Genomic DNA, 27910 nt, shown 5'->3' on the forward strand with positions numbered 1-27910 from the left:
TTTTCTTGTCAGGAGTGACTGATGGAATAGCAACTTTTCTTCTGCTTTTACAGTAAAAGAAATTGCTCACCCAAACATATAGCCAATTTTTCAAACATCCACAAAGGTGTGAAAGTATTTTTACCCTTGGAATTCCTGATGGCACTGTTTAAAAATACAAGTGCCTTTATTTGTATATGCCTGATCTGTTGAATGTTTGTGTTGTCTGCCCTTATAAGGGGTCTCATAATCACTCAGAAGGCCTGAAGCTTTAAACCTGCCATGGAGAAAATCTTCTCTCCCTGTTCCTGCCTTGGCCCATAGAGGAGGTGACTTCCGCCAACCTCTGCATGACAAGGACTGTTCCCACCTTCCCTGAGAAATATCATGGGCCCCAAAGGACAGAGAAAGGAGAAGACTGAGAAGGTGCCCCACACCTCTCAGGAGGCCTCACTTTGTTGAGCACCTGCCCTCAGGTGTGATGCTCAGCTCTTGTGCTCTCCTCAGTCCACCCAGCCAGGATGTCCACGTAGAACAGGTTTCATCATTCTGCCTCTATCTGAAGCCTAAGGTCTAAGACACGTTGCTCCATCAGGCTCTTACCTGAAAGCCTGTCTTATGGATTAATGGGCATTTTCTTGTCTGTTAATTAACTGACGTTTTGTTCCCCATTTGGTTACTGATCTCTTCACATCTCTTCATATTCAGGCAGAATTCTGAAGATGAGGGCTGAGTGGTGGGATTTATTTTTATTTCTAATTTCAAAGGATAATAGAAGTAGTTCCAAAATGATCCTTGTAAATTGTTTTTCTTACTGTTAAAAAGCCCAAAAATCCAAAGCCTGCTCTTCTTTGAAGCTACGAAATGTTATCTGTATGAATGTAAAAGCCATTTGTTTTGGCTAATTATCAATCTGTCTCAACAACAAAGAAAGGAGGATGACTAGAAATCCTTTTAAATGCTTCTTTTATTTCATTGGTTGTACATTGGGTGAGTGAACTGAATATTACAACCAAAACATAGAATTGATACAAATTAGACTCCTGTTTACACTGTAAGGTAATGAATGAGGGAATTCTTTAAGTGTTACAGAAAGATTTAGTAGAAATGTTACCAGTGATATGGCTCAAAGAATATTTAGGTGAAGTGCTGTTATATCCTGAAAACCAAGAGTGAAATGTAGTTCCCATACAAGTGGCGAGTTCATCTTTTAACTACAGTATTTGTTGAATTGCTATCATCATGTCTTGGATATTGGTGATTTTGTTCTGTAATTAAACAAAGCATTTAAGATTTATTCATCATAGTCAGACTTCTGAATATAAACAAACTTTTGGCAAATAATATTTATACAGAAAAATAGTTTTAGATCCTCTCAAATCCCAGAATTATTCTATAAAATTACATTATAAATAAATAAAAAGCAAAATCTGTTGTACATATATTTGTACATCTATGCATTTGCCTTGCCTCCTCCTTACTGTAAATGGCATATTTATGACTCTTTGCATATTACAATCACAATTCTGGAAAATGGATATCATAGTAAAAATACAGTCTCCTATATTCGCTTGGGGGTATAGGTGATGTTTCTGATGCTCCATTATTAAAGGGCTGAAAATAGTTGTGTGCTAAAAACTTTAAAAATCAAAATCATGAAACAAAAGAAAAAAAAGACAATGTTACAATAATTAGTCTACAAAAATATTTCAGTGATTCCCATAATTTACCTTTTAGTAATGTATACTATGTTTTCAATGAGTTTAAGTGAATTAACAAAGAAAAAAGAAAATAAGTTTGAATGTTTTAGGCAAGTTGTAGCATAACTACATTGTTATAGCTGAGAAAATTACAAATATCAATAATACATAAAGATGAAACTACCAAAGAAATACAAGTTAGATACAATACTTTCCCACAAATTAAAACAAATGCAACAATACAAGCACTATGTAAGATTACACTTAGAATGTGATTTTTTTTGATAGGGTTATCAAATCTACGATATAAGATAAATAGTCGTTAGACTTTGACCGACATTAATTAAAATGGCAGATTTCTTTTTCCTCAAACAAAGATGATATGGTTGGTGCATCTAGTTTTCAGAACAGGCGGTGGTGCCAAAATTTAAAATATTTTACATTCAATCTCAAAAGTCAAAATACTTCAATCACTAATACGTTCACAAAGAAAAGGGATGTTTTAAACAATTACACATAATAGTAATTCATAACAGCTGTTTCGTTTTTTAAACAATAATTTAAAAACTATGTAGGTACTGTATAGGCTATGTGCAACATATAAAATGTGAAATATGAAATATTTGGTACGATAGTGCTTAAAATAAACTTTAAAACAAACTTTCTGAACAAAATTTAATTGTATCGCTATTACCTTGAAGATCAACCAAGTATTTAAAAAAGTAAACAACATTAAAATATGTTTCATCCATATATAGTATATATATATGTATGTGTATATATATGTATGTACTTGTATTAAAGTTTTTTATACTTTTGAGACATAAAATATGCTTTAAGGTGAAAGAATTAAAAGAACTATTTTTTTCCATGCTGTAGTCAGTTACAACCTTTTAATCCAACTTTTGAAATGCAAAACAGTAATGGATTTTTTAAAAAGTGAAACTATCTACTTTTTGTTTACATAGTAATTTAGATTAAAGTCACAGTCAAATTTTCAGTGACTAAACTCAAACTTACTTAAATTAGAATATTATACAGATCTCCTCACCTACAGCTTCCTTGTTTGTCTAGGTTTTTAGTTCAGAAGAGTTATTCTGTAACAGGCAACCGGATGGTGAGTTTGAAAGACTAATCCTTTTGATTAGACTGTTGGCATGGGCCTCTCATTCTTGTCAAGCTGGATGAAGTCTGGCAAAATCTAGGCACTTCTACAAAGTCTCTCTTATAAAACAATTTTAAAAATATACTTGTAAAATAATACCTTCAAGACTTTGTTTGGTGGGGTATGAAGATCATACCGTGCAAAGTTTCTTTTTCAATCTAGTTAATGTTATTCTAGAATCACATGATTCAATGCGGCATCTCCAGGCAAACCAAATACCACACTTTGATGTGTCCCCAGTACTTGTGCTTGAATTTCCGTTCAAATTTTAGACCTGCAGGACAGGTAACGGTTTTACTTCACTTCTCATCTTTGCTGCAGCATTCGTGTTGTCAAGAAGTGAAACAGCTTTGATCCAGTAGGTAAATGAAATGACAGTAATTGAAGTTAGAATCGAACCTGCCCTTGGAATAGGTTTTTTGTTTTTTTTTTAACTAATGCTAATTGTTTATTGCTAACTTTGAAATATTCTGAGTCAAAATGAGTAAATTGGTTGGACTTTCTGCATCAGCTATAGTTATGGAGATAAGACAATATTCCTAGGACAGAAACTATGTTTAGAAACCCTTTAAAAGTAAACTTTATCCTTTATGTCTTTAAACATCACAGCTGGTCTCAGGTAGTTAACTATCTTAGGTTGGAATATACTAAGCATACCATATTTAATACTCATATATGATATAGCAGCACTAGCTTCTTAGAGTTGTGGTCTGTCCAGAAGAACTAAATCTTTATTTAGCATGCAGTTTGTGGCAATTCTATTGAGGAGGAAACAGGATAGTATGTACAGTAACAATGTTTAGTTATTCTCAATGCAGATTCTTGGCATTCCATTCCGTTTCTGCTGATTATTTCAGAATTATCTGTTAAAGAAAAAGACAAGTGTGATTTAGACATCCTTCTTGAGGGAAGATAGCTAGTTTAAGTTTTACTCTTTGAAGATAGACATTTAAAAATAGGAATTTCCTGCAATTTCTCATAGTTTTGATGCAATTATAATTTTGCACAATCCCCACCCTTCATGCTGAAAATGTTTACACGTAAGCATTCTGCTGTGTGACCGCTGTAAAGAATGATGATTCCAATGCACACTGTTTTCTGTAAAACTGTGATTGCATATATGTGGGCATGCAGTGTGTTTAGACCTTAATCTCTTCTCTTAGTTTTGGCTTCGTATCTCTTTATTATACATTCAATTCTCATTCAATTAACATTTGCTAATGTGATCAGGAAGTCTAATCAAAGAATTAGTTTGTACGTGAAAGGTTCTTTGTAAAGATTACATATAAATATTTTAAAATGTGTAACAAATTAAGTAATACTTATCTATTAACTTGCATTTATAATTCAAAGATATGTTCCCATCAAAAGTAATTTTGTTCCCAAGATACAATAACAATTAGTTTCAAATTCAGGAACCGTTTAAATGTCCCATATTAAAGAAACAAGAAATAACATTCTAATAAAGCTGTTAAAAACAGTCTTGATAATTCCAAAAGCACAGATAAAACTAAACTATCAAATGCAAGTTTGATATAAGTTCATTTCCAACTCCATAACTTTGCAAAGGACAGGGAGTTTGCCCTGTGTGACCCAGTCAACTAAATGTCAAGCTTAAAAGCCAAGCTTTTGACACATTCTAACAAAAATATTTATTCTTTGTGCAATGCTTTGACCAAACTTTGTGCAATTAATAAACAAAATGTTTATTTATTAAATAGCCAAGAGTCTTCGTTTTCCAAATAACTGGTAAATATTCTTTATGGTCAAGGTCAGCCAATATTCCTACACACTGGGATCCAGTTCCCAATAAAAGCCTCATTTCTACAAGTATGATTTCTTATCCCATTATGTCAGAATTTATACATGTGGATATTTTTTACGTTAAGTGGGTATTTCTGCAGTTAATATAAAACAGTTTTAGTACATACACTTAATTTCTCCTCTGAAATAAATATGAGTATCCTTTATTTTATTGGAATATACAGATATGTATGGAATTGATAAAAATAGAGGAAGAATTCATGTATGTTAAATATTTATACTAAATGGAAACTCAAAACTTTGGATAACAGCAGATCACTTTTTTGTTTTTCAAAAAGTTCTAGGAATTTAAAATTAATTGGGAAAAAATATCTCATGTACTGATATACAACTAAAAATAATGAGATATAATGGTTTATATGTAAATATTATCATCATACTGTCTTTGAACAGTCATTGCAAATAGCTAACATTCAAATTCTTCAGATGGCTATATTATAGCTTCATTCTTAGATTTAGATATTTGATTATTAAATAGGAATTATTCTATTTCATCCCTTAGCTTCAATCTTGTCTGTAAGTTTTCCAAATAAGAATGTGCCCTAGGACATCAGATCATGTTTTTCTTTTGTCTTTCTTTTCACTTTAGCAGAAGCCTCTCTAAAATATTTATGGAAAACAAACTTGCAATTTCTTAAATTGATATATATAATAATATATGCTTTAGAACATATTCACATTCTTGCTTATTAACTGAAATGAAAATGCCATATAGGATGAAAATTCCCAACCACCTGGAAAGAAAAAGTATCCTACAGAGAGCCCAGCAATGGGCAAATCTGTATTATAGAAATTAGTTAACAATGCTTTGGACTTGACTTTGACAAACAGACGTGTCCGGCCACCCAGATGTAATTGAACTGTAAATCAGCCCTGAAGTTAACTAGAAGCATTAACTGGGCTCACCCAGACTGCTTTGCCCCTCTGCCTCAGCCTACACACCATCCGTTGTATGGATAAAGACGTAAATAAAAATGACCTCTGGTACTACTGAACTCTCAGCTGCACTGCTTCCTGGCATCTAGGCCAGAAAACTCTGGCCATACCCTGGTCTATGTGTTGGGCTGTCTTGAGGACTGTATGTGTGATGTTAAAAAATGAATTACATCCCCGCCAGCTGTGAGCTTCAAGAGGTTTAAGAGATTTGATCTTAGATGGTAGGAAAGCTATGGGTGTTTTTTGGTGGTAGCATTTTTCTCAAAAATACCGTTTGATTATTAAATTTTTTCCTGAGAAATATAGCTTGTTGGTACAGTCTGAATTAAGTGTACTCTGGGGTGAAATACATTTTGGAAATATAGACAGATCAGGAATGCAGATGAGGACCGGTTCCCCACTGAGAGCCTCTTGTTGCACTCCTGCCCCTTTGATCGCTGCTTCTGATGTTAGAAGGCACATGACATTACAGGTCGTAGGGCCCACGGGGAGGGGAGGACAGTTTCCAGCAGGATGGAACCTCTGGAGGGAAGAGGAGGGCCAAGTGGGCGTGTGTCAAGCGGGAAGGGTGTGGAGAAGCTGTTTTGAGGGAAAGAGGGCTCTTCTGTCTAGTTTTTGCTATGGCTTTTCTTTAGTCAGATTATATTTTTAATTCACATCAAAAAACCATAATTTAAAATAAGATGAATAGGTAATCTTGTGTTTCCCTGTTGCCTCTCTTCGGAGATTCTCTTCCACACCAATTCAATATGAACATATAAAATAGGTTCTATATATGAAAACTTCTTCAGCCTCCATTGTAATTTCAATGGCCAGGAGGATCAAAAGCTTCAGGAGGGGGCTTCCCTGGTGGCGCAGTGGTTGAGAGTCCGCCTGCCGATGCAGGGGATGCGGGTTTGAGCCCCGGTCCGGGAGGATCCCACATGCCGCGGAGCGGCTGGGCCCGTGAGCCATGGCCACTGAGCCTGCACGTCCGGAGCCTGTGCTCTGCAACGGGAGAGGCCACAACAGTGAGAGGCCCGCGTATCGCAAAAAAAAAAAAAAAAAAAAGCTTCAGGAGGTACCTGAATATTTCAATATAGATACAAAATTCCTAAAAGAACAGGCTTATATGTGGTCCCAGAACATGGGCTCCAAGTCTGATATTGACAAGTCCTAATCCTGAGCTGGTCTATTTTAAAACAATGGTTAATTAAACCACAGTTCACCAAAGTGACCTCTATAGACTGGCTGTCAGTGGCATCCTTCCTGCCCTGAACTCATCAAAACTGAGGCTGATATCCAAAATTCCTTCCTCAACCTCCAGGCACTGCAGCCCATGCTTTTTTGGAAAGGTCAGTCGAAAACTCCCCTGGGGACTGCCAGCATATGTAGAGGTCAGAGAAATAGCTACTACACTAGGTCCCCTAAAAGTCCCCTCCCTGAAGCATCGTTATTGTCTCTGTTTTAATTTTAATAGATACTCCCCTGATTTTCCAGGAGGTACTAAGAAATTTTTATCAAAGCCTTAAGAGCTATGTCAGTATTGCCGGTCATATTTCACAGACATGGAGAAGGCAGCATGAACAGTGTCAGCTGGCTTGCACAGTATACCAAGTACTTGTGCAAACCAGCATGAGCTTAGAGATGTTAGCTCACTCTGCTCCCTGGCATGGGAATCCCCTCCAGGGTGTAGTGACAGTCTGGGATGGGACCAGGAGACAGTGATTCCAAAGAGCAGGTCTGCGCCTCTCAGGGTGCCAGTGGAGGTCAGTGCTCAGAACCCCTCTGGGAGCTTGGGAATCAGGGAAAGGCGAGGCCATGGGGTAGGGCCTAAAGCAAACAGAGCCTGGAGCACTGGATGAGAGGCAGCAATGACAGTGTGCAAGAACCAGGTGCATAGCAACTGCTGATGGACCTGTGGGCTGCTAGGCTCCCTGCTAGGTCATCCCTGCCTGGGTGGTCAACCACATCCTACCCTAGGCCTCCTCCAGACGGATGCTGCAAACATGTCTGCTTATGACAGCAGAAGCCCCTACCCAATCAGAGTTCCACCGCTTCAGCTTCTAAGGGGCCCTGGCAAGCTGTATCATAGGAAAGAAATCGAACATATTGAACAAGTTGTATTTCTGTTTATCTCTCTGATAGACTCAAATAAGTATTATTTTCTATAACAGAATCATGATGAAGATGGGGATTAAATTATTAAAATAAGATTCTAGCTAACCTTTTATGGTAAATCAAAATCTTGAACTGAAAGCATTATTTTCAATTTCTTTTTCCACTAAAAGGAGAACACACAAAAATGAGAATAGCTGATGCCCACCAAATCGGTGATTCTGTTTTTAAGACAAAGACACACTTGATCTCAAAAAATGATTGCGTCCATAAATCTTCAGTGGACCCTCTAGTCTTTTTGCGGTATGCGGGCCTCTCACTGTTGTGGCCTCTCCCGTTGCGGAGCACAGGCTCCGGACGTGCAGGCTCAGCGGCCATGGCTCACGGGCCCAGCCGCTCCGCGGCATGTGGGATCCTCCCGGACCGGGGCGCGAACCCGTGTCCCCTGCATCGGCAGGCGGACTCTCAACCACTGCGCCACCAGGGAAGCCCGGACCCTCTAGTTTTAACAAGAGTGTCTGCAGGCAAAAGTATCAGTTGGCTGCAACAGAGTCTACCAAGCAATGAACATCTCCTTCAGGTGGTTGGATTTAAGAATGTAAAGATTCTGCTTAATCCACATCCGTAAATGATTCCCATATGAGCCCAGGACACAATGAGTCTCATTTGTATATACTGAAGACAAAATATGAATGGCCTCAAAGAACATTAAATGGGTTGTTTCCCCACCAAATGTGTTATGAGCAGCCATTTAATAACCCCTGCATCCCCAGTGAAATGCCTACCGTTGACTCACAGTGCAATGGCAGTCAAGCTCACTGCAAAGAGGACCGGGTTAGGCACTGCCTGAATGCTAAGCCTACTGGGGCTAGGCAGGAAATGGGCATAAGTGGGTGGATCAGCCTGGAAGTGTGGCAGATGGAAGGGCCCGTGCCTAGAAGGAATGGAGCAGCAGGTACTCACCTCCAGCCACCTGTCACCTGCAGAAGCCTGGGCTCTATAGTGCCTGACCTTTCCATCTTCCAAAAGAAGCTGGAAATTCAGCTGCTGATTCACATTACGGAAAACAACTCTGTATGGGTCAGATATATCTTTGGGCTGAATTCAGCTCTGAGCTGCTAGTTTGTGTTCTCCTTGAGCCTTACTTTCTTGAAGGAGATATCTACTAAGCCTGGATTGCTAGCTTCCTGAGCCGGGCAGTAGCCAAGGCTGAAGGCATCATCCAGGGAGGCAGCGCTGGTGATGGTGGGCGGGATCAAGAGAGCACGTCTAATGGGGAGTTCATCCTGCAACTTTCAGACATTTGGCTTTCACCCAAAGGAACAGGGTACTTGACCCACCGGCACCTTCTACCTAAGAAGAAATTACTGACCTCCCTTGACTGATTCACCAGATACGAAATATACATATTGCCTTGTCTTTTCCAAGATGATGATGGATTCAGAATGAGCCATCATGTGCCCTTACCTTTGGTGTGCACTTGAAAAAGAGCTGACCAGAGTGAGAAATGCACTCGGTTGAAAGCAAAATAGTCTGTGCAGAAGCTGAAACACTGAACTTGAAAGCGTGAATACCACGAACTCAACAGCGGAACTAACTAGCACTCAGGCAAGAGGGTTCAAAGAAGATAAATCAACATATAATTTCCTCAGTGCTTCACAGGTATCAAGTATTAATACTTTCTGAGTTTTCTACCTTGTGGCTGATCTCCAGGAAATGTACATATAAATAATTTTGGAAATTGTGAGCTTCTAGATGACTTCTAGACATGTTCGCACTTCTTATGTCAGTGTGTTCATTGCACACATTCAGAGATGTCAGATGAGTTATCCTTTAAAATGTTAGTTCAGTAGTAAATTCAGTAAGAACTCTTACTGCTTGGCTTAAATGATAGAAAAAAACATTTCAGTGAAAAGACCAACTGTTTCTAGGGATCCAAACCACGAGAAACAGTTAGAAAAGAGGGCTAATGAATGTTTCAGTTAAACATTCAATACTAACTGTCTTTGTAACGTTGAGTTTGGAGAGGTAGATATAATATACCTTATCAAATATCTGTGTGGCCTTGCTGAAATCTGAAGGAATCTCAGTGGATCTGCATACCACTAGCATAAGAGCTCAAGCAGACATTTCCAAGCAGGGCTGTTGCATTAACTGGGTCCACAGCACAACCGAATTTCGTAAGGACAGGGGCACTGTCTCATTCCTCTTTAGATCCCTAGTAAAAAGGATGGGACTAGCTATATAGGAGGCACTTCTTAATTACTGGTTGCATGGATGGCTGAATAAGTAAGAACTTACCGAGGCATAATGCCACAATGTTGGCAACTACAGAAGACCAACAGGCCTCTCACAAGCAAGAGGTTGCAGTGGAGGCAGGAAAAGAACCCCTTGGAGAGTTTACATCTCTTACCCTTTCAGAACAGCTAAGGCTTCAGGAATATCCAAGAAAAAGAAACATTCATCCCCATCCCCCCACCCCATCTTCTATATAGATAAAAGGAAAACTATTCCAGGCTGGGGGCAGAATCACTCAGAGGATGGAAACATGGCAGATAAACAAAAATGGCACCTGAAGAAAACTTCTAGACTTAGAATATTTCTTAGAAATCTCTTCTCATGGTTACAGGGCCCTGTTTCCTCAGAAGATAATTAAAGAAAGGGATGTTTCACTGTCTCCTTAAACAAAACTTATCATTAATCTAAAAATAGACAACTGGATGGAATTTCCTAAAAATATGGCCAAGCTAAGGAGGCCAGCCTGTTGCTCACCATCCCAGTATCTTTGTCTTTATTCACGGTATTCTTCTTGTTCTCTCACTCATGTCGCTCTTCGCTACTTTCCACTGGTGTTCCTCCGTCCTCCAGGCCCTGCGTTATTTAATATTCTCTGCATCTTCTCCCTAGCGCTCCACACGTCTTCTCCATGGAAGCCTCTACTGTCTGAAATTCCCTGGTTTTGTCTGAGAGGTGAAACTTGTATTTTGGTTGAAGCAAACTATACAAAAGCAGAAAGACATTTGTACATCTTTGGCTGCCAGAGAATTCTGTACTTAATTCTAGGGTAGATTACTATAGATTAGCATACTATGAATTATTAACATCGAAAGCAAATGCCTTTGGTTTCTTGGTGGACATATGTTATCAGAGTAATTCTCGTGATATGTGTTGATCAATGAACACTTTCAAGAACTTTGACTTATTTCATGACTATTCGTAAATTTTGTTTTTGAAGATTTTTTTTTGATGTGGACCTTTTCTAAAGTCTTTATTGAATTTGTTACAGTATTGCTTCTGTTTTCTGTTTTTGGTTTTCTGGCCGCGAGGCCTGTGGGATCTTAGCTCCCTGACCAGGGATTGAACCCGCACCCCCTGCATTGCAAGGCGAAGTCTTAGCCGGGGGACCACCAAGGAAGTCCCAGTATTTGTAAATTTTAATTGTATAAAAAGTTCAAAGATAATTAGAGGTGCATGAAAAGACACTTTGAAAACCAGTCACATTCATTATTTGAGCGGTGCGTTTTTCCAGGGCAGGGCAGGGTCTTCTGCCGTATTTGACTTGTTTTCCAAGTGGAGTTTTATTTATACAGAAAAGGCATATACTGGGTTGTGGGAGACAATTCTCAAGTGTGACAACCAGTTTCACTCTTGGGAAGAGCAACCTGAGGTTGGTGGGAAGGCCCACAATATTTAGCAGAACTTAAAGGTACTTCAGTGCAGATTATTGTTTTGCCTTCTGTCATTAATATAAAGTTTACACTTAAAACTCTAATTCTTCTGTTTTCAATGACATATCACTTTGCTGATGACTCACGACTGTCTAGTATTTTCCACTCTACGATATTTGAACAAAAAGACTTTTCAGATATACTTTCTAAGAATTATCATTTAAAATACTACTAACTGAGTTTTTGTATGAAAGGCAGTAACACTGGCCTCACTGAAAATTACTGACGAGGGTCCACCCTGGCGATTGATATCATCTGGATAAAATACATACATGGAACTGCTTGATTTGAGTAAGATCCCACTCCTTGCATGAGTCCAAGTCACCTGGGAAAATCCAGCCTCTTGTGAGTATTGCAGCGATGCTTTGATCACGATTCCCAGCTCCACCCCTGAGGGAACGCTGAGGCTTACTTCTGTTGCTTTCATGGTGAGACGGGAATCTACACCTCAGATCATCTAAAAATCCATACATCATTCATGGGTGACTTTTTCTCCAAAATGATATTTATGAGGAAGAAAGGAAAGGCATTGGAGAGGAGCTTTTCTATTCCTCATGCTTCCCCCTGTTGCTATAGCAGTGTTGAAAAGAAAATCGCTTTCGGGAGTGTTGTGTGCTCATTCAGGAAGAGAGGGGCTATGCGACCATGTTTGCTCTGCAGGTGCCATAGCAGGTCGAAGTAGAACAAAATGCTAGATTGGAAGGGCCACACGACAGCCAGGAAAAAAGAAATTGGCAAATCAATTATAGCATCCAAGGCAAATGCGAAAGAGGGTGGTGTGAATGCATCTGGTGGCCACCCAGGACCAGGTTCCAGCTTTTACCTTCCTATTCATCCTCTGGCATTCTTGGTTCCACGCCGTACATCCCATTCCTACTCCGCACACCTTCCCCAACAAACATTCCAATCACGCCATGAACCATAGACTGTGGTTCCTCTACCCTCAGCTGGTGGAGAAGGTGAAGGACTTTCCTATCACACACTGTCTGGGGCTTTGGGTTAAGCATATGCTTTTGGCATCTTTCTTGAATTCTAAAGATGTGGAAACATCCATGCACATGGTATTTAGCCTCTTTCATGCTGTGAGCACAATATTATCCTTGAGCAGTGTCACCAGTTAAGTACACTATTATAGGCCAGCCTGGAGACCTAACCATCAAATCCACCACTGTCTCCATAGGAAAATTACTTGAGTTCCAAGCCAAGTGGCAAAGGGAATTTTGAACAAACATTTTTAAAATTAGGGACTGTATGTATATTAAGGAAGGCTAAATTCCTCTACTACATCAAGAAATAATATATAATAATTGGGCCACACTATTTAAAAATACTGTAAAATATTATAGAAAAGGTAATAAGATATTTTTCTAAAAATATTAAGTTTAGAATATGTGCAGTGAGATCCGGAGCAAACAAGGCTGTCTGGGATTAGACAGGCTGCCCACATCTGAGGCTACTTCAGGGAAGGTGACCTCTGGACATGAAGGGAGAATCTAAGAAAACATTTTTTCTACCTTTAAAAACCAGTTTATGCAGCGACTGAAAAGAAATTCCGAAAGCATTCCTTTAAACCTGTTTTTTTCAATATGGGGTTTTGCTCCCAGTAATAAATTGAAGAATCAGGCCAAGAAAAATCACAGAAGCAAGATCCTGCTGGATTCAACATTAAGTCCCCAATCCTGCTCAGCGCCCTGCTTTTGTATCCACTGCCATTATGTTAGACTTAGGATCCTGGGCACATCTTGGCCGTAGTAAAACAGTGGAGCAGAATGTATAATTCAGTGTGCTAAGAACTGGCTTTTAAGACACCAAAGGCAGAAAAGTAACCAAATGCTGGGATTCAGTAAACAGAAGGGTAAGTTAACGTCATGCATGGGACGTGAAGTGTGCCTTTGTGTGCCGTAGTCATCTTCCACGGTTCTCAAGTTGATAGGATGACACTGCCATTTAAAAGTTTCCAGCAAAAGTAGTTTTCTTTTGTTTTCTTCCTTTTTAGTTCTTTGCCTGGGTGTTTGTGTATGTGTGTCAGACAGCGAGAGAAAGATGAACAAAACCACTCAATGTGTGTAAGATGATGGTGCAAAGGAAAAATCAAAGAGAGTCCTGGAGTGGAATTTCGGGAGGCTTGTTTGTGCCACCAACCAGCTTTGTGACCCTTCTGGGCCTTAGTGTCTCACTCTGCTTGTACCACATTGGCATCTCTGCAGTGTGGTGGGTAGTTAACCAGGTTGCCATCTGTCCTCCCTAATAACTCCTCAGAAAGTGCCCTAAATATCCTGGTATAATAGATGGCAAAATAGAAACCAAAGGAAGAAAGCAAGCTCCTACATTCTCTCTTACTTCTCTGTTACTAACTGTCCTCCCTCAAAGCTCAGTGCTTAGGCCCATTCTTTCAGCTTCTCTACTTTTTGAGGTGATCCTTATTATATAATAATTACTTTGACTGTAATTACTTACATGTTGGTTTATTGCCTGTCCCCTTGACAGTGTAAGAGCCACAAGAACAGGGACTGTTTTGTTCATTGCTGTATTCCCAGAATTTTGAATTTCACATGACACATAGTGGGCTCTTTATAAACATTTGTTGAGAAAAAGTATGAAGATGCATTGCACTGGGTTAACAGTGGGCTTTTGTTATGGCCTCAGAATAGACTCAGCTTCTAGCCTGCATGGTTCACTGAGGAAGAATTTGCATTTGCACTCAGTTACCTGTTTCATGAAAAGAGAACTCTTAAAGGAAAACACAGCAACAATAAATAATTTTTAATGTGAAAAGAATAATTTTATACTATGGATTAAAAAAAACAAAAACCTACGTATAATTAGGCATCTTTCTTTCCAATCCTAATTCTTTCTTCTTTGGAGAAATGTCTATTCAGATCCTTCACCCAATTAAAATATTGTGGTAAAGTAAGCAGAGCATAAAACTGACCATTTTAACCATTTTTAAGTGTACGGCTCAGTGGCATTGAGTGCACTGACACTGTTATGCACCTGTCACTGCCCTCCGTCTCCAGAACTTTTCGTCATTCCAAACTGAAACTGTGCCCATTAAACAATAACCCCTCTTCTCCTTTCTTGCCAATACTTAACGCCTCCTTCCTTCTTTCCCTCCCGTCCTTCTTTTTATCCTCCCCATTTTGGGCTTCAAAATGGAATTGTTCTGTTTGCGTACCTGAATCGTCATCGATTCCTTGGGATACTATGGAATTGAGCTCTATGGTTTTACCTACAACTGAATTAACCTCTAGTCGCTCCTTTCACAGTTGCCTCCTCCAGGCTGCCCAAAACATTCCTTCTCAAGTAGAACGAATCAAGTAGTGATGTTCGTTTAACCTGAGATTTATATGAAGGTAAGGTTCTGTGAAAACAGTGGAGAAAAACAGTATCTCTCTTTTAAAATTATTGTTTAGAAAAAAAAAAAAGAGTCCTGGATGAAAGGACTCCTCCTGGTAGACTCTTTTTTTACAGAAGTTTCTTGCCCGTTTACCACCCTTGGGAGGGTGAAATGGTGCCCTCATTCATCTGCTTTCTAGCTCTTGTTTACTGGACTGAAATCTGAATTTCCTTGTTGGTCTCATCAACTAACCATATTTTCAGACATTTCTGATATCGAACTTGGATTTTTAAAAAGTTTGCTTCTACTGGAACTTTCTTCTTAAATGGTTAAAACTTTGTAAACCAATAGGTAAATTCAGTAGTTAGCAGTTTTTAAGGGAACCATATAAAGAACTTCACCCCAGTCCTACATTGACCATAAGCTCCAATCTAATTCAAATATGGTGGAGACACAAGAGAACAGGATTTGGAGATCAGTGAACCTGAGTTCTAAAACTGTCCAGCCACTTCCAACCTGCTTGAATTTTAAGCACATTATTCTTTAAAATTTGCTCTCCTCTGGAAAATGGATGAGACACTTCACAGAGTTGTACTGAATATTAAATTAAGTAATGTATATAAAGTGTCTGATATGTAGTAGTGTTTTTTGATAAATGTTGCTTCCCTTCCCTTGGTCTATTTATTTGAAAATTCATAATCCTAAATAAAATTTGGTTTCAGCTTCTACTTAAATAGGCATTCAACTAATAATTTTGTGCATTTAAATATTATATGATCTGTTTGACACTCCATATGTATTGATAATAAATTTGATTTTGATGAGATTAGGATTTTCTAAGATGTCAAATGCACTTCCCTTTCTGTGTATGTATATCTTGACCTGTCACTGACAACTAAATAAATATAGGCTGAACTTCTTTATTGTTCGTGAAAGTCTTGACTGTCATTCATATTAATCATTTTCCAAACTAAAATCTTTTATTATAAAAGCATCAACATCCAGTACCATACAGTGATCAAAGTCTACTGCAATAGAAAGTTACATCCCTGGTGGTCCAGTGGTTAAGACTCCACGCTTCCACTGCAGGGGGCACGAGTTCAATCCCTGGTCCGGGAAGTTCCGCATGCCATGGGGTGTGGCCAAATAGATAAATTAATTGATTTAATTAAATAATAAATAAAAAATCAAGTTAAAAAAAGTTACATCCCATGGGAGGCAGCATCTCCTACTCTTTAAATTTAGATCCAGTTCAAACCCAGCTTCTAGACCTAATAACTGTGTTACCATGGGTAAGTGATTCAACATCTTTTATTCTTAGTATTTCTCTTCTCTGTAATGGGAATCAAACGTTGTCCCTAATGCATAAGTAGTTGTGAGCCTTAGATAATGTAATTAACAAGTGCTTGGTGGTAGTAAGCAGGTGCTACTGTTATCCTGTGGTAATAGTTCGCCTATTTTAATTTCCTAGGCTATGCCACAAAACATGAATATGAATATTTTGACAAGGTATAGCATTTACTAATAATTCTTAGATCACTGGGCTTAGAGCAAACCACTATTTATGGACGCTTCTGCACACCCAGTCTTGTCTAATAAACACCTATACTTCAATTTTCAAACCTTCACCTCTTCTCAGATAGGTTCACATAACCAGCAGGAAAAATGAGGGGACTTAGGTTATGAGTTTATGTTAAAAAAAAAAAAAAAAAGAAAGCAATTCTTAAACACAGTTTTCCAAGGCAAAGGAATATGGTAGGGTTTTCTTCTCATTCTTCACACACACCTTAGATCTCCCTATTTTAACTTCTTTCCTTGTTCAAGGCCATCCTTAATGTTACAGGGGTCAGAGAAGACCAAAGAAAAGAAGATGAACAATAGGAATTGATTCAAGCAATTCCTTTTCTCCTGGATCTTCATAACTAAAGTGGTTCTCTGGCCCTTTCAAATATCTCGGGATAACAATGACAAGAATTGAAAGAATGAATAATGGAAGAGTTATGAGCAATATTTTGAGAAAAAGAAGGAATTGAGTTTAACATCCGTGGGTATCTTTTTGATTCCTCCAAAACCTTTCTAAATTTTAAGGAGGAAGAAAATCCATTGACTGTTCAAAAAAATGTATAGCTAGCATATTCATGTTGGATTATGGTTTGAGGGAGGGAAAGAGGACTAAGCATGGTGTTAGGAGATCAGTTTCTAATCCCTTACGTAACCTTGAATGAGTCACTTAACCATTGTAGGTCCTTTTCCTCATTGTAAAATGGAAGGTTAGGAGCTTGGGGGAGGTTGTATAGCTGGTTTTGCCACTTAATAGATGACCTTGCACAAGTTTTTCAGCTTCTCAAAGCTGCAGTCTCCGTATCTGTATATTAGGGAGAAGAATATTTCCTTACAGGGCCATTTTGGGTTTTAATGAGATATTTCGTATAAAAGCTTAGCATGATGTCTGGCACTTGGTAAGAGCTTACTCATGGAGAGACGCTTGTGTTATCTTTGTGCTGTCTGTATGCTCTGTAGTACTTTGGGGTCCCTTTAATGATTATTTAGAGCACTTTCTCAGGAAGGCAGTGTGGTGAAAGGGAAAAAACACTACCCTAGGCAGGACACAGACAATTGGGTTCTAGTCCTGGCTCTCTTATTATTTATGTGACTTGGGTAAGCCACCTTACTGATCTGGGGTCTTGTTCCAATTTATAATGTAACTTGCATCATCATTTCCCTTTTCTGTTATTGTAGAAGTATGGCATGGTTGTAGTCAGTTTGCTCTTTTGACTTATTGCCTCTCATAACTTTGATGTAGTTAATGCAGGTCTTGGGTCAGACCTGCAGTGCCTGAGGCAACAGTGACTATGGGAAAATGGGTGACGTTTTACAGCATTCAGCTTAATGATGCTGCTTCCAGAAATGCATTGTGGTAAATACCGAAAAGTGTCTGTATTTGATTATAGGAAGCTCATCGACATAAACTCTGAGATCTTTGGAAACTCCAGAGCAAGGAGAGTGACGATAATACTATAATTTGATCACTGAGAGTTAAAACAGACCAAAAGTTTCAGCACATTATATGTGATGCCGAGGCATGATGGAGTCTAAGTGCTAGACTAGCTGTAGTTTTTCATAAACCAGTGTCAGAAAACACCAGGCAACAAATTTCTCCTTTATAGTACAAATAAAAGTGAAGAAGTGTCAACAGGAGCCATTCTATTTATGTAAGTCATCGGGAGATATGTCTTGTAGAAGGTTGATGTGGCGGGGAGCTGAGAGCTGGTGAATCCACAGATACTATAGAAACTGGCAAGAGCTGCTGGGAGAGTAAAGGATCAAAATGCCTCCCTGAATTTTCTTGATTTTCTTAGTTACCGTCTGTCCTCCTTCATAGCTTCAGGTTCTGAATTCATGGATTCAACCAACCATGGATAGAAAATATTTGAAAAAATAAAATTCCAGAAAGTTCCAAAAAAAAACCACTTGAATCTGTCATGCGCTGGCAACTATTCACATAGCATTTACATTGTCTTAGGTAACGTAGAGATGATTTAAAGTAGAAGAGAGGATGTGCGTAGGTTATATGCAAATGTGCCATTTTATATAAGGGACTTGGGCATCCATGGATTTTGGTATTACTCGGGGTCCTGGAACCAATGCCCCACAGATACTGAGGGACGAATGTATTCATCCTCCCCTCCCCACATTTTCCCTTTTCTCTCTATCCCAATTTTATCACTTCATCAACAAAGTAGCTTCCTTACCGGTTAACCTGCGCTCGGCCCATCCCAGCTCACACCTACCCACTCACTTCCTGTAGATGAGTGTTTGCAAGTCTCTCGTTTCGCATTTTGCTGCCCTGCCCTCAGCCTGCCTTTTGACCTCCTCAGTAACCTAACCTCTCCTCACCTGCTCAAGGAGATTTTCTAGTCCTGCCCACGTGTGTCTTCCCTTCACTCCCTCACTCACTGCGGTGTGGCCTTTAGTGCGTGTGAGCTACACTGTCCCCCACTTTAGAGCTGATGTAGTAATAGCTGCTCTGTCTGCATCTTTTGTGGGATAAAGTCCGAAACTGATTCTGAAACTCCTATCTGAGCCGCGAAGGCTACTGGGGAAGAAGGTGGGATAAGGGGGAAGCATTGAGCTCAGGGTCAGAGTTTTGAGGTCAAATGCAGGCCATTCTGCTGATTAGAGCCACGGCCACATCTGAGCCTTGATGTCTTCACATGTTAAAGAGCGAGAATAGGGCCCATCTGATAGGGTTAAAGGTGAGAACACATGTAAAGCATGATGCTGGTACATTTATAAGGCCAGTCTCCTTGCCCCTTACCCCATCCCCAGCTCTACCCCTTACATTTCACTCTGGTCAGGAACAACCTCACCAGTTCCTTATCTAATTCCTACACATCCTTCAAGACCTGCCTCTGCACTGTTATACACAGTAGTGTGTATATGTTAGTCCCAAACTCCTAATTTACTCCCCCCTCCCACTTAGGGCCAAGGCTCTGCCGTGGAGCTTACTTCCCATGCAATAATGTTTGAATCCTTGACTATTTCACTTTGTGACCTTGTCTGATTGCTTCACATCTCTTTGACTAGGCAGTAAACTCCTGGGTACCCTTAGCACCTCCCCACACTGGTGGCCTCTAGAATGTTCAGCAGACTCAGCCAGGTCTGACCTTGGAAGCCATTGACTCCTGAGATGTGGCCCAGAGAGAATGCTGGAAGAGGCTGAGAGGCCGGACCTCATGCCAGTTTGTCTTTGACTCATCATGGCGTCATATCCAGTAAGTGAAGTGACAGTCAGGCCAGCTTTGTGTCAGGAGACGGCAAGGATCTCTCCTCTCCATCCACCCACACAGCAAGGCTGTCGACTTCCCCAAACATGCAGGTAGAAGTGTGGGAAGGCAGGCAGCAGTGGCAAAACTTGGGGAGATAGATGCCTGTAAGTCAAAAATTTTCTCTGTTCATAGCAACTTTTATTAAAAACGAGACCCCATTCATCTTTCAACCCTTGGCAATGGATCCAAATTCCTGCACTGTGCCTAGTCTCTCTTCCCTTACAAATCTAGAGCTGGAAATAAACACACATATAGGATGAGCTGTATATTTATTCCTCTCAAAGAGGAAACCTACGATTAGAAAAATGAACATGATTTTATTATGGTCAACAAAAGCCAAAGTACTGCTGGGAATATAACTTTTCAATCTAAAAAGATTCCCCCAAATTCCATCAAAATGCAAAAGAGGCTGGGATTTGAAGTAAAATAAGTAGGACGATCCACCAGGCAGTCAAGTTCCACATAAGGACCCTTGACATTTTCTCTTCAACTGCACAAAATTGGAACTGATATTATGTCTTTAGGAGCTGTATACAAAAGAATTCTACTCAAGTTTCTCACCATGAGGTGTAAATTATTCATGAAAGATGAAAATGTACTAGATTACAACACTTAACATAACTTAGCCTTTCCTTGGAGAATCTGCAAATACATATATTAATTAAACCTCATGGTAGCTCTGCAAAGCAGCTGCTCCTGAGGCAGGAAAATGAGAGGCCTTTTTTCTTCTTATTTTCTGCCTTCTTGAAGAGAAAAAATAATCTGCCTCTATATGGTTCTCACAGATCCAGCTCCACCTAAGACATACGGAGCGGCCCTCCCACCTCTCCTCTCCACCTTAAACATCTTTTTTTTTTTTTCACCAGACTAGCAAGACTGGATTCCAGTGCCCCAGCCACGTTGCACCATGGAATTTAGACTCAAATTGCCAAGCAGCTTTAACCAATGGTGTTAACTGAACGCAAACGCCGCCATTTTTATTGTTTTGATTTTTTTATTTGAATAGATAAACAGCAGGCTCCAGTTAATCTCCCTCTCTCTCCTCCTCTGTCCCTCCACCCCTCTTTCTCTACACACACACACACACACACACACACACACACACACTCCCTCTCTCCACAAAATATTTGATATGGCGATTCTGCCTCATTTGAGGCAACATCTCTCCCTCTCTCCCCCTCCCTCTCCCCCCCCCCCTCTTTCCCTCCACACACACACACACACACACACACACACACACACACACACACACACACACTCCCTCTCTCCACAAAATATTTGATATGGCGATTCTGCCTCATTTGAGGCAACCAGATCCATTACTGAAACGGAACCTTCCTCTATAGTTAGAATATCAGCACAAAGTTAGAGAAGGCTGAACAACGTTAGTATATTATGATGCTGAGATGGTGTCTCAGCCTGAGCACTATTAACAGGCCCTGGATTTGGACAGTTGCTGTCCAGGCCCTTTCAGAGCACAACATACTTGGGGCCCAGCTGCTTTCTGTTGACTGTTCTCAGGACCCAGCAAACTGCGAGAAAGGAGTGGTTCACAGTTTGATCATCCTTGCAGGGAGGCCAGTCGCTCTACTGCATATTTCAGGGGAGGGAACTAACAGGGGTCTACTCCTCCCACGCTGGGGGTTTGCAGAACCCAGATTTTTCTTGTGAAAAAACACAGGCTCCAAACGGGTCAAGTGGTGAATAGTGGGGAATGTTTAATGCCTCCTACATTTGTCTGAATATAGTCCTAACAGATGGCTTTGAATAATAGATGTTTTAGAAAACTCTTTGAGATGAGAGATTAAGTAAAACATGACCTTACCTTTCTAGACTTCTTGGTTAGGATGGGGTGATTTACTGTAACTTTGTATATAGAAGTCCAAGAATCTATATACAAATAGCTTTGAAGTTGTGTTCATGTTTATATGTGAGAAATGAGTAAAATCTGATGCTCTTAAACTTTTCTCATCTCCCTTTAGTAATTTGTAGCAGGCCTGATAAAGCATAATATAGGTATCTGGTTGCATGTAATTATTTTGTCTGGTAAGATACCGTTGAAATTGTTATTATGTATATACTAATCAGGCATGTCTGGAAAATGGGGATTTTCTGACTTACCAAATATCCCAATAAATGGAGGGCTAGGCATGTATAATATGTTATTAACTAATCTTCAATAAACTCTTCGTAAGGCCAGCTTTCTGTTGAATGGATTTAGTCTTTGGAAGAGGATGCGGAAGATGTGATAAAACCTTGAGGTCATAATTAAACACCAGTCAGCACTTTGTGGAGATGTAATTAGTGTTGTTTACATATTGCCAGAAATATAATTGACTTCACCAGCTTTAAAGGCACTGCGTGGGATGCTCCATTAAAATATTCCTAATACCCAGTATGTAAGAATTTGCCTTCCTAGCATGGACTCAGGACCCACAATGAATTAGATGAATAACTGCCCTCCGCGTCCACATAGCTCTAACTGTGGACACGTGGACAACACGTATTCACTCCAAATCTGAAGGGACCCTTTCTTCCAGGCAAAGGCCTGGGAGGTGTCTGAGCTTTTGTGGCTCTGATGTCTCATTCAGGTAGAGAGTGGGGAGCCTCATATTAGGCGCAAGTACCCTGGAGGCATTTGCCCAGGGAGTCCGCCCAAAGGCTATCCTTAAATTCAGGTCCTACAGAGGCAACTTCCTGTGGTTAACCTTTCATGTCAGCCCAAATCTCTTCTTCTGCTACATGACATTTATTTGGACAGGTTTTGCCATAGTATGAAACCATTTTTATGTTTCTCTTTGGCTAAACGTGCCTCTCCCTATGTAACAGGCAAAGGCCAGGCAAAGTCGGCCACTCGCCGGCTGCCACTGTCCCACTTCAGGCTCTTGTGAAAGCCTCTCCACGGTCTCCGCAGACTCTCCTGCCTTGTCTCCATCTGCCTGCTCTTCTCAGAGTTGTGTTCCGTCACTTTCCTGCTTGAAAACCTTCAGTGGCCAAATAAAGGCCAGCGAACCCTTTACCCTGTCATTTAAGGTCCTACACGCTCGGAATCAAACCTACGTTGTAGCCGCTCACGAAAACCGGTGCTCTGGCCAACGGGATTGTTAGTTTTTCTCTGCTAAGCTTTACACTTCCCCCCCTTTGTTGTATATCAGCACTGTCATTCCATCTATCTAATGATGATGCTTTAAGGAACACACAGATAGAGTCCTTCTGGAATTCAGAGGATAGAAAAAAGAAATTCTAGCTGCAGGGGTTCAGGGAAAGACTCAGAATACAAATTGTATTTCAATTGGGCCTTCAAGGATGTTATCAGGTAAGGTGAATAATCTCTGTATATAAATGAAGAAACTAAGATTTAAAATATATTTACTAGGAAATTATTTTCTCCCCTTTTGAAATAGAATGTATTTTTGAAGTAAAAAAATAATAAAGCAATGACAGGATAGAGTACCATAATAATTTAAGTTAGAGGGATTTCAGTCTGCACTCTCATTTTATTAAATAAAATTTCTTATAATGTGAAAAAAACTAGATAATCCATATACTAAGCTGCTGACCTCTCCTTTTTCACTGTATACTCTAAGATTAAATTGGCTTCAATATAGGCATCTATAGATGTATATATACATCCTGACCTTCTATCAGCGAACTGAAATTGACTGACTTATATAGTACCTGGGTTTTCATTTCTGATTGCCCTTGTCACGATGCTACTTGTGAGATGAGTGGCAGAGGCTGGGAGTAAAGTCCAGGGCCATGATTCACACAAAAGAAGCCCATGAATCTGCTTCACCAGGACTAATGACTAATTCCTTTTCACTTCTTGTCTTAGTTCTCATCTTACTTGTACAGAAATTATTCATACTTTTCAGTCTACTCACTGGGTATAATATAACATAGACTATTAATAAATAGTTCTATATCATAATTAATATATATCAACTATGTATATGGTTTCTAAATGTGACCTGGCTATTACATAACTAGCCTGAAGCTCTGCTCAGATTCAGTTCATCTCCCCAGCTTAGAATTCACCTCAGTCTGAGCTGCATTAGCAGAACTCCTTCATTTTTCCCTAAAGCAACAGAGCTTGCTGCTATTGAGTTTCACTTTAAAGACAGTTTTACCTGTGGCAGAAGTGACTTCCGTTCATTTATAATTATAGAGAGAGGCAGTGTAGCATGGTGGTTAAGAGCAAGGCCTCTGGGATCAAACTGCCTGGGTTTAAATTCCAGCAAGACCATTTATTAGATGTTTAACTTTGGCTAAGTTGGTTAACCTTGGTTTCAGTTTTACTGTCTATAAAATGGGGATGACAGTAATATTTATAACACTGTAGTAAGGATTGAGTGTATCCTATACATATGTATTCTTTCTCATATGATATATATAATATGATATATAAAAATATGTAATGTATTATATAAGAGAGAAACCATTTAGAATAGTATCTTGTATCTATAAGTAATTTGTTAATAATAATATTATTATTATTAGGTGTAACTTGTATATTAAGGCCCAAAGACCTTAATTGAAACAGGAGATAGCTGTTGGTAAATTTGTTTATTGTATTTTTGTTCACATATCTACTCCCAGAGCTAAATAACCAAAAAATAATTTTCTATTTCCCAGAAGTATTTGGATCTTGTCGTCGTTTAATTTCAAACTGCAAGTCTAAGTTCAGTTAAAACTTTCATTGCTGTCACCTTGATTAAGCCCTGAGGGTAGAATTTATAGATTTATTGCCAGTTCAACTTGACTCACCATGGGGTAACATGTGAAGGAAACCTGGGCCGGAGGAGCTGTCATGGGATGTTTTGGTCTATGTTCTTTCTTCTCTGAATGACTTGTATCTTATTACAAATACTTATGAGATTTGAACTATTTGAATTGACAGTCTAAATTGATCAAATGAACTCAAAAACGGTCAAAACCCTACCACATTTTGTGTTAAAGACAGATGGCTCAATGAAGGGGAAGAAGGAAGGATGCGCATCATGCACGGAACTCTGCAATCAGTAGCACCACTTTCTACTCTGTGTTTACCTTTATAATCTCACGCGTTGGGCTTAGCACAGCAGGTAAGGAACCATACGTTTGTTGAATCTTAGAGCTGAAAGGGACCTTGGAGGCCATCTAGTTCTAATCTTCCTTTTACAAGTGAGGAAACAGACTCATTTTGTTTAAATGACATGTAATTCACATGGACATGATTCAGTGTGAGTTTAAAGGGCGAAATCTTAATAAGATGAAAACTTGTCATTTCACAGCCATCAGAAATCTCTCTGAATTCTGAACTCTTGGGCACTAAAAGAATTTCCAAATTCTTTTGTAACTGCTTTGCTCTTTGAAACTTGTTGAAAATACATTAAGAATATCATATCTGAAAATATATGTTTACTACTATTTCTTTTTCTGTTGTCTTCATGTGCAAGCAGACCTTCGTTAAGAGTCATCACTGAAGTGCCGTCCAGCAACGATTACATCTGATAAACTGCAAAATGGAGAATCTAGGATTCTTGAAGCTACTGTCAGGTACTCCTGTAATTGTACTTCTTTGGATTTAATTGACGTTAACTTGTTAGTTCCTTCGCCAATCACACTCTGCTGAAAAGTGATATATTTTAGCTTCTGAATAGTTACGCTTCCCCTACACACATACATAAACCTACGCATACATATGCAATCTCAGTTTTTTCTACCAAATTGAGCCAAAGAATCATTAGGCTGGAAAAATATTTATGATACATGATCAAGAATTTATCATAATAAAGGGATTTATCCTAAAACTCCAAAATAGTTCTTTATCTTGACTTCCTTTCCATTCCCAGGAAAGAGGTCTCTGTATTAGAAGTCCTTAACTTGCCGTAAAGTATAACGTTACATTCCATTGTAACGAACACTCTATTATGCTTGAAACTTGCTTTCTGATGAAGGGACTTTATATAAAACTTCTGCCCCAAATCGCAAAAACATGGTTCAGGAAGACAGGACTTAGACGTAAAAGAAACCTTTCCAGTTTCCCTACTAAGAATGACCATGTGAAAAGAGGTGCTTTGAACCTAATGATGGAAGGACGCACACTGTCTCTCCCTTCTGCCATCCCATCATTTAAAAAAATCTTCGCAGCTAAGAAAGTGATTTGCTGTTCTTTGTTCTATCTGTTTGGAAGCTGAGCTGGCTTTCCTTAGAGGGAAGCTGGCATGTTGAGGTGGCGAGTGAAGAGCTAAAGCGTTGTCCGCAGTTGGTATTGCCTCTGAGGCCCTGCTTGGCCTCTCCTCCCTCCCTCCTCGATCTTTTCTGCTTTATCAAAACTCAGAGGGCACAGGAGGAGCTCCCAGGATTTTACTTTTATTCCTTCATATAAGTGCACTCACGCCTATCTTTTCAGCAATGAAACCTATGGCTCTGGAATCACTTATGCACTAGAGCTGGGAAAGAAGCGTGACTCCGCCCTTCCCGCCTGCAGAATGGAGTTTGGAATCTGCTATTTATGCCCAGACATGATTTTTTCCAGTTTATCCCCTTAGCTGGGACCTTCCCTCCACCTCCTCCTATATGTCTCGCCATCTTTTATCAGTACAGTTGATTTTATTAAAACAAAAGTCAAAACAAAACAAAACGAGAAAAAACCCACTACACTCACAGCAAAACCAGAATGGCTCTTCTGTGAAGGGAGAGCATGCGCAGTCAAGTGTTTTTCCGGGCATGTGAGAGTTCATGCTTCTACGCCTCTCCTGGGACCAGAAGCACATGTTTGCAAGTTGGTTGGTTGGGGTTAGGGTTACAGTCAGCCTGTGACGACAGGAAACAGCCAGCTGGCCCTCCCTGAGAAAGAGTCCATCTGAGGTCTCACTGGCACATGCGTTAAACCAAAAGAATTACACGCCCCTGATCAGTTATATCCAGCCTTTGTGAACTCGGTGGCCCCGTCCTCTTCTTCCAGGACCGTTTGTCTCTCACCTGGGAACCAAGCGAGTTTGGGAGCACATAGGACCCAGGTGAAATGTTAACAAGAATCATTCAGACCTCAAATTTGACACTAAGGGAAAAGGGGAGACTTTTCTAAGAGGAGAATTTTCTTTTCCTCCACAACAGATAATAGGGTCTCTGAATGAACTGAATCCAAATACAGCCAGCTCTGAAGCACTCCCAGGTGAGCTTTTCTGATTTTTCTGTGACAATTCACAAAGCCCTGGATGCGTAATGCTGCCCTGAAAGGAATGTAAGCCTGTCAGGTTAATCACACAATATTAGGTACGGAAACGAACAGCGCAACACGAAACACAGCTACATCATTATTTGCAGTAAATGTTAACTCTAAATAAGTGCAACCTGTCCACAAATGCTGGCCATAAACTAATCAAAAAAATAAAATAAAATAAAATCTGATGGATAAACATGAAAAAAAAAAATTCTCCCTGAGAATTTTTTTTTTTTTTTTAACTATCAGCACTCATTTAGAGTTTGGGATTTGTGAAAGAAAAGCTTTAAAAGGAGCAAACCTGATTGGCTGTGGCTGCTGCTGCGAAGGGGGCACTTGTTGCAGGAGCTGTTGCCGCAGAGACAGTGGCTGACGTAGCGCTGTGCATCATGGGTACTTTCAGGAGGGGGACCATGGGAGCAATGAACAGGAGGGTGTAGCGTTACGGTAACAGAAGTGGCATTTTGGCATATGGTGAATATCAGAGCAGCAAGCCATCATGGGTTAAACCAGCAGATGGCATGCAATCACAATGCAAAGCAAGGAAGCATATGGGAGAGAAATAAAAAAAAGGGAAAATAGCTTATTACAAGTACAATTAAAGGAAGTTTTAAAATATCATCAGTGATTCCCAGAAAGGCCAAAGCAGATTACTTTGGTTGATGTATTTATAAACCCTTTTACCTCCAGCACTAGATCGTTCCCAAGTCAGAGTCTACAGTGCCTGTAATAAACGGTGCTCCCCAAAACGCAAAATTGTAATGTCCAAATGAAGGAAGACTATGCAATATTCACTTTTAATCATCATTCTAAAACATCAAAGCCTCGATGATGTAGGCCTAATTTGGGTTAGAATTTTCTTGGAATTAATTGCAGTTAAATTGAATGTTTTGGGTCGATTTGGGCCTGCCTGCTTGAACTGGAATTACTGGGGATTGTGGTTTATTTGGGTCAATAAACAGTAGAGCAGAAATCATGGCCTTGATGTCAATTGTAACACAGTCACTGTGAAACAGCCAGACAAATTTCGCCAATGTTTATTTTTCTTTACTCTAAGTGGAACTAATCCATATGTCCTTAAGACAGACTTTTGTACCAAGGCATTGGA

The 27910-nt window shown here is 39.6% G+C and overlaps 1 protein-coding gene across 4 annotated transcripts in view; it reads right to left on the minus strand.

Moving 5' to 3' along the window:
- Positions 1–928: 928 nt before the first annotated feature.
- Positions 929–27910, minus strand: part of MBNL2 (muscleblind like splicing regulator 2) — a 151884-nt gene continuing 124902 nt past the window's right edge. For 2 of the 4 annotated variants that reach the window (XM_024739656.1, XM_024739642.1), the window contains 2 exons: positions 27104–27198; positions 929–3707 (listed from right to left, as the gene is read on the minus strand). In XM_024739656.1, coding sequence (XP_024595424.1) covers positions 3693–3707; positions 27104–27198 — 110 coding nt within the window. In that variant the 3' untranslated portion in view covers positions 929–3692. The remainder of the gene's footprint in view (positions 3708–27103; positions 27199–27910) is intronic. The other 2 variants (XM_024739648.1, XM_024739632.1) reach the window with 1 other exon arrangement.

The sequence above is a fragment of the Neophocaena asiaeorientalis genome, unplaced genomic scaffold (assembly GCF_003031525.2).
Source record: "Neophocaena asiaeorientalis asiaeorientalis breed wild unplaced genomic scaffold, Neophocaena_asiaeorientalis_V1.1 scaffold9, whole genome shotgun sequence".
Classification (NCBI taxonomy): domain Eukaryota; kingdom Metazoa; phylum Chordata; class Mammalia; order Artiodactyla; family Phocoenidae; genus Neophocaena; species Neophocaena asiaeorientalis.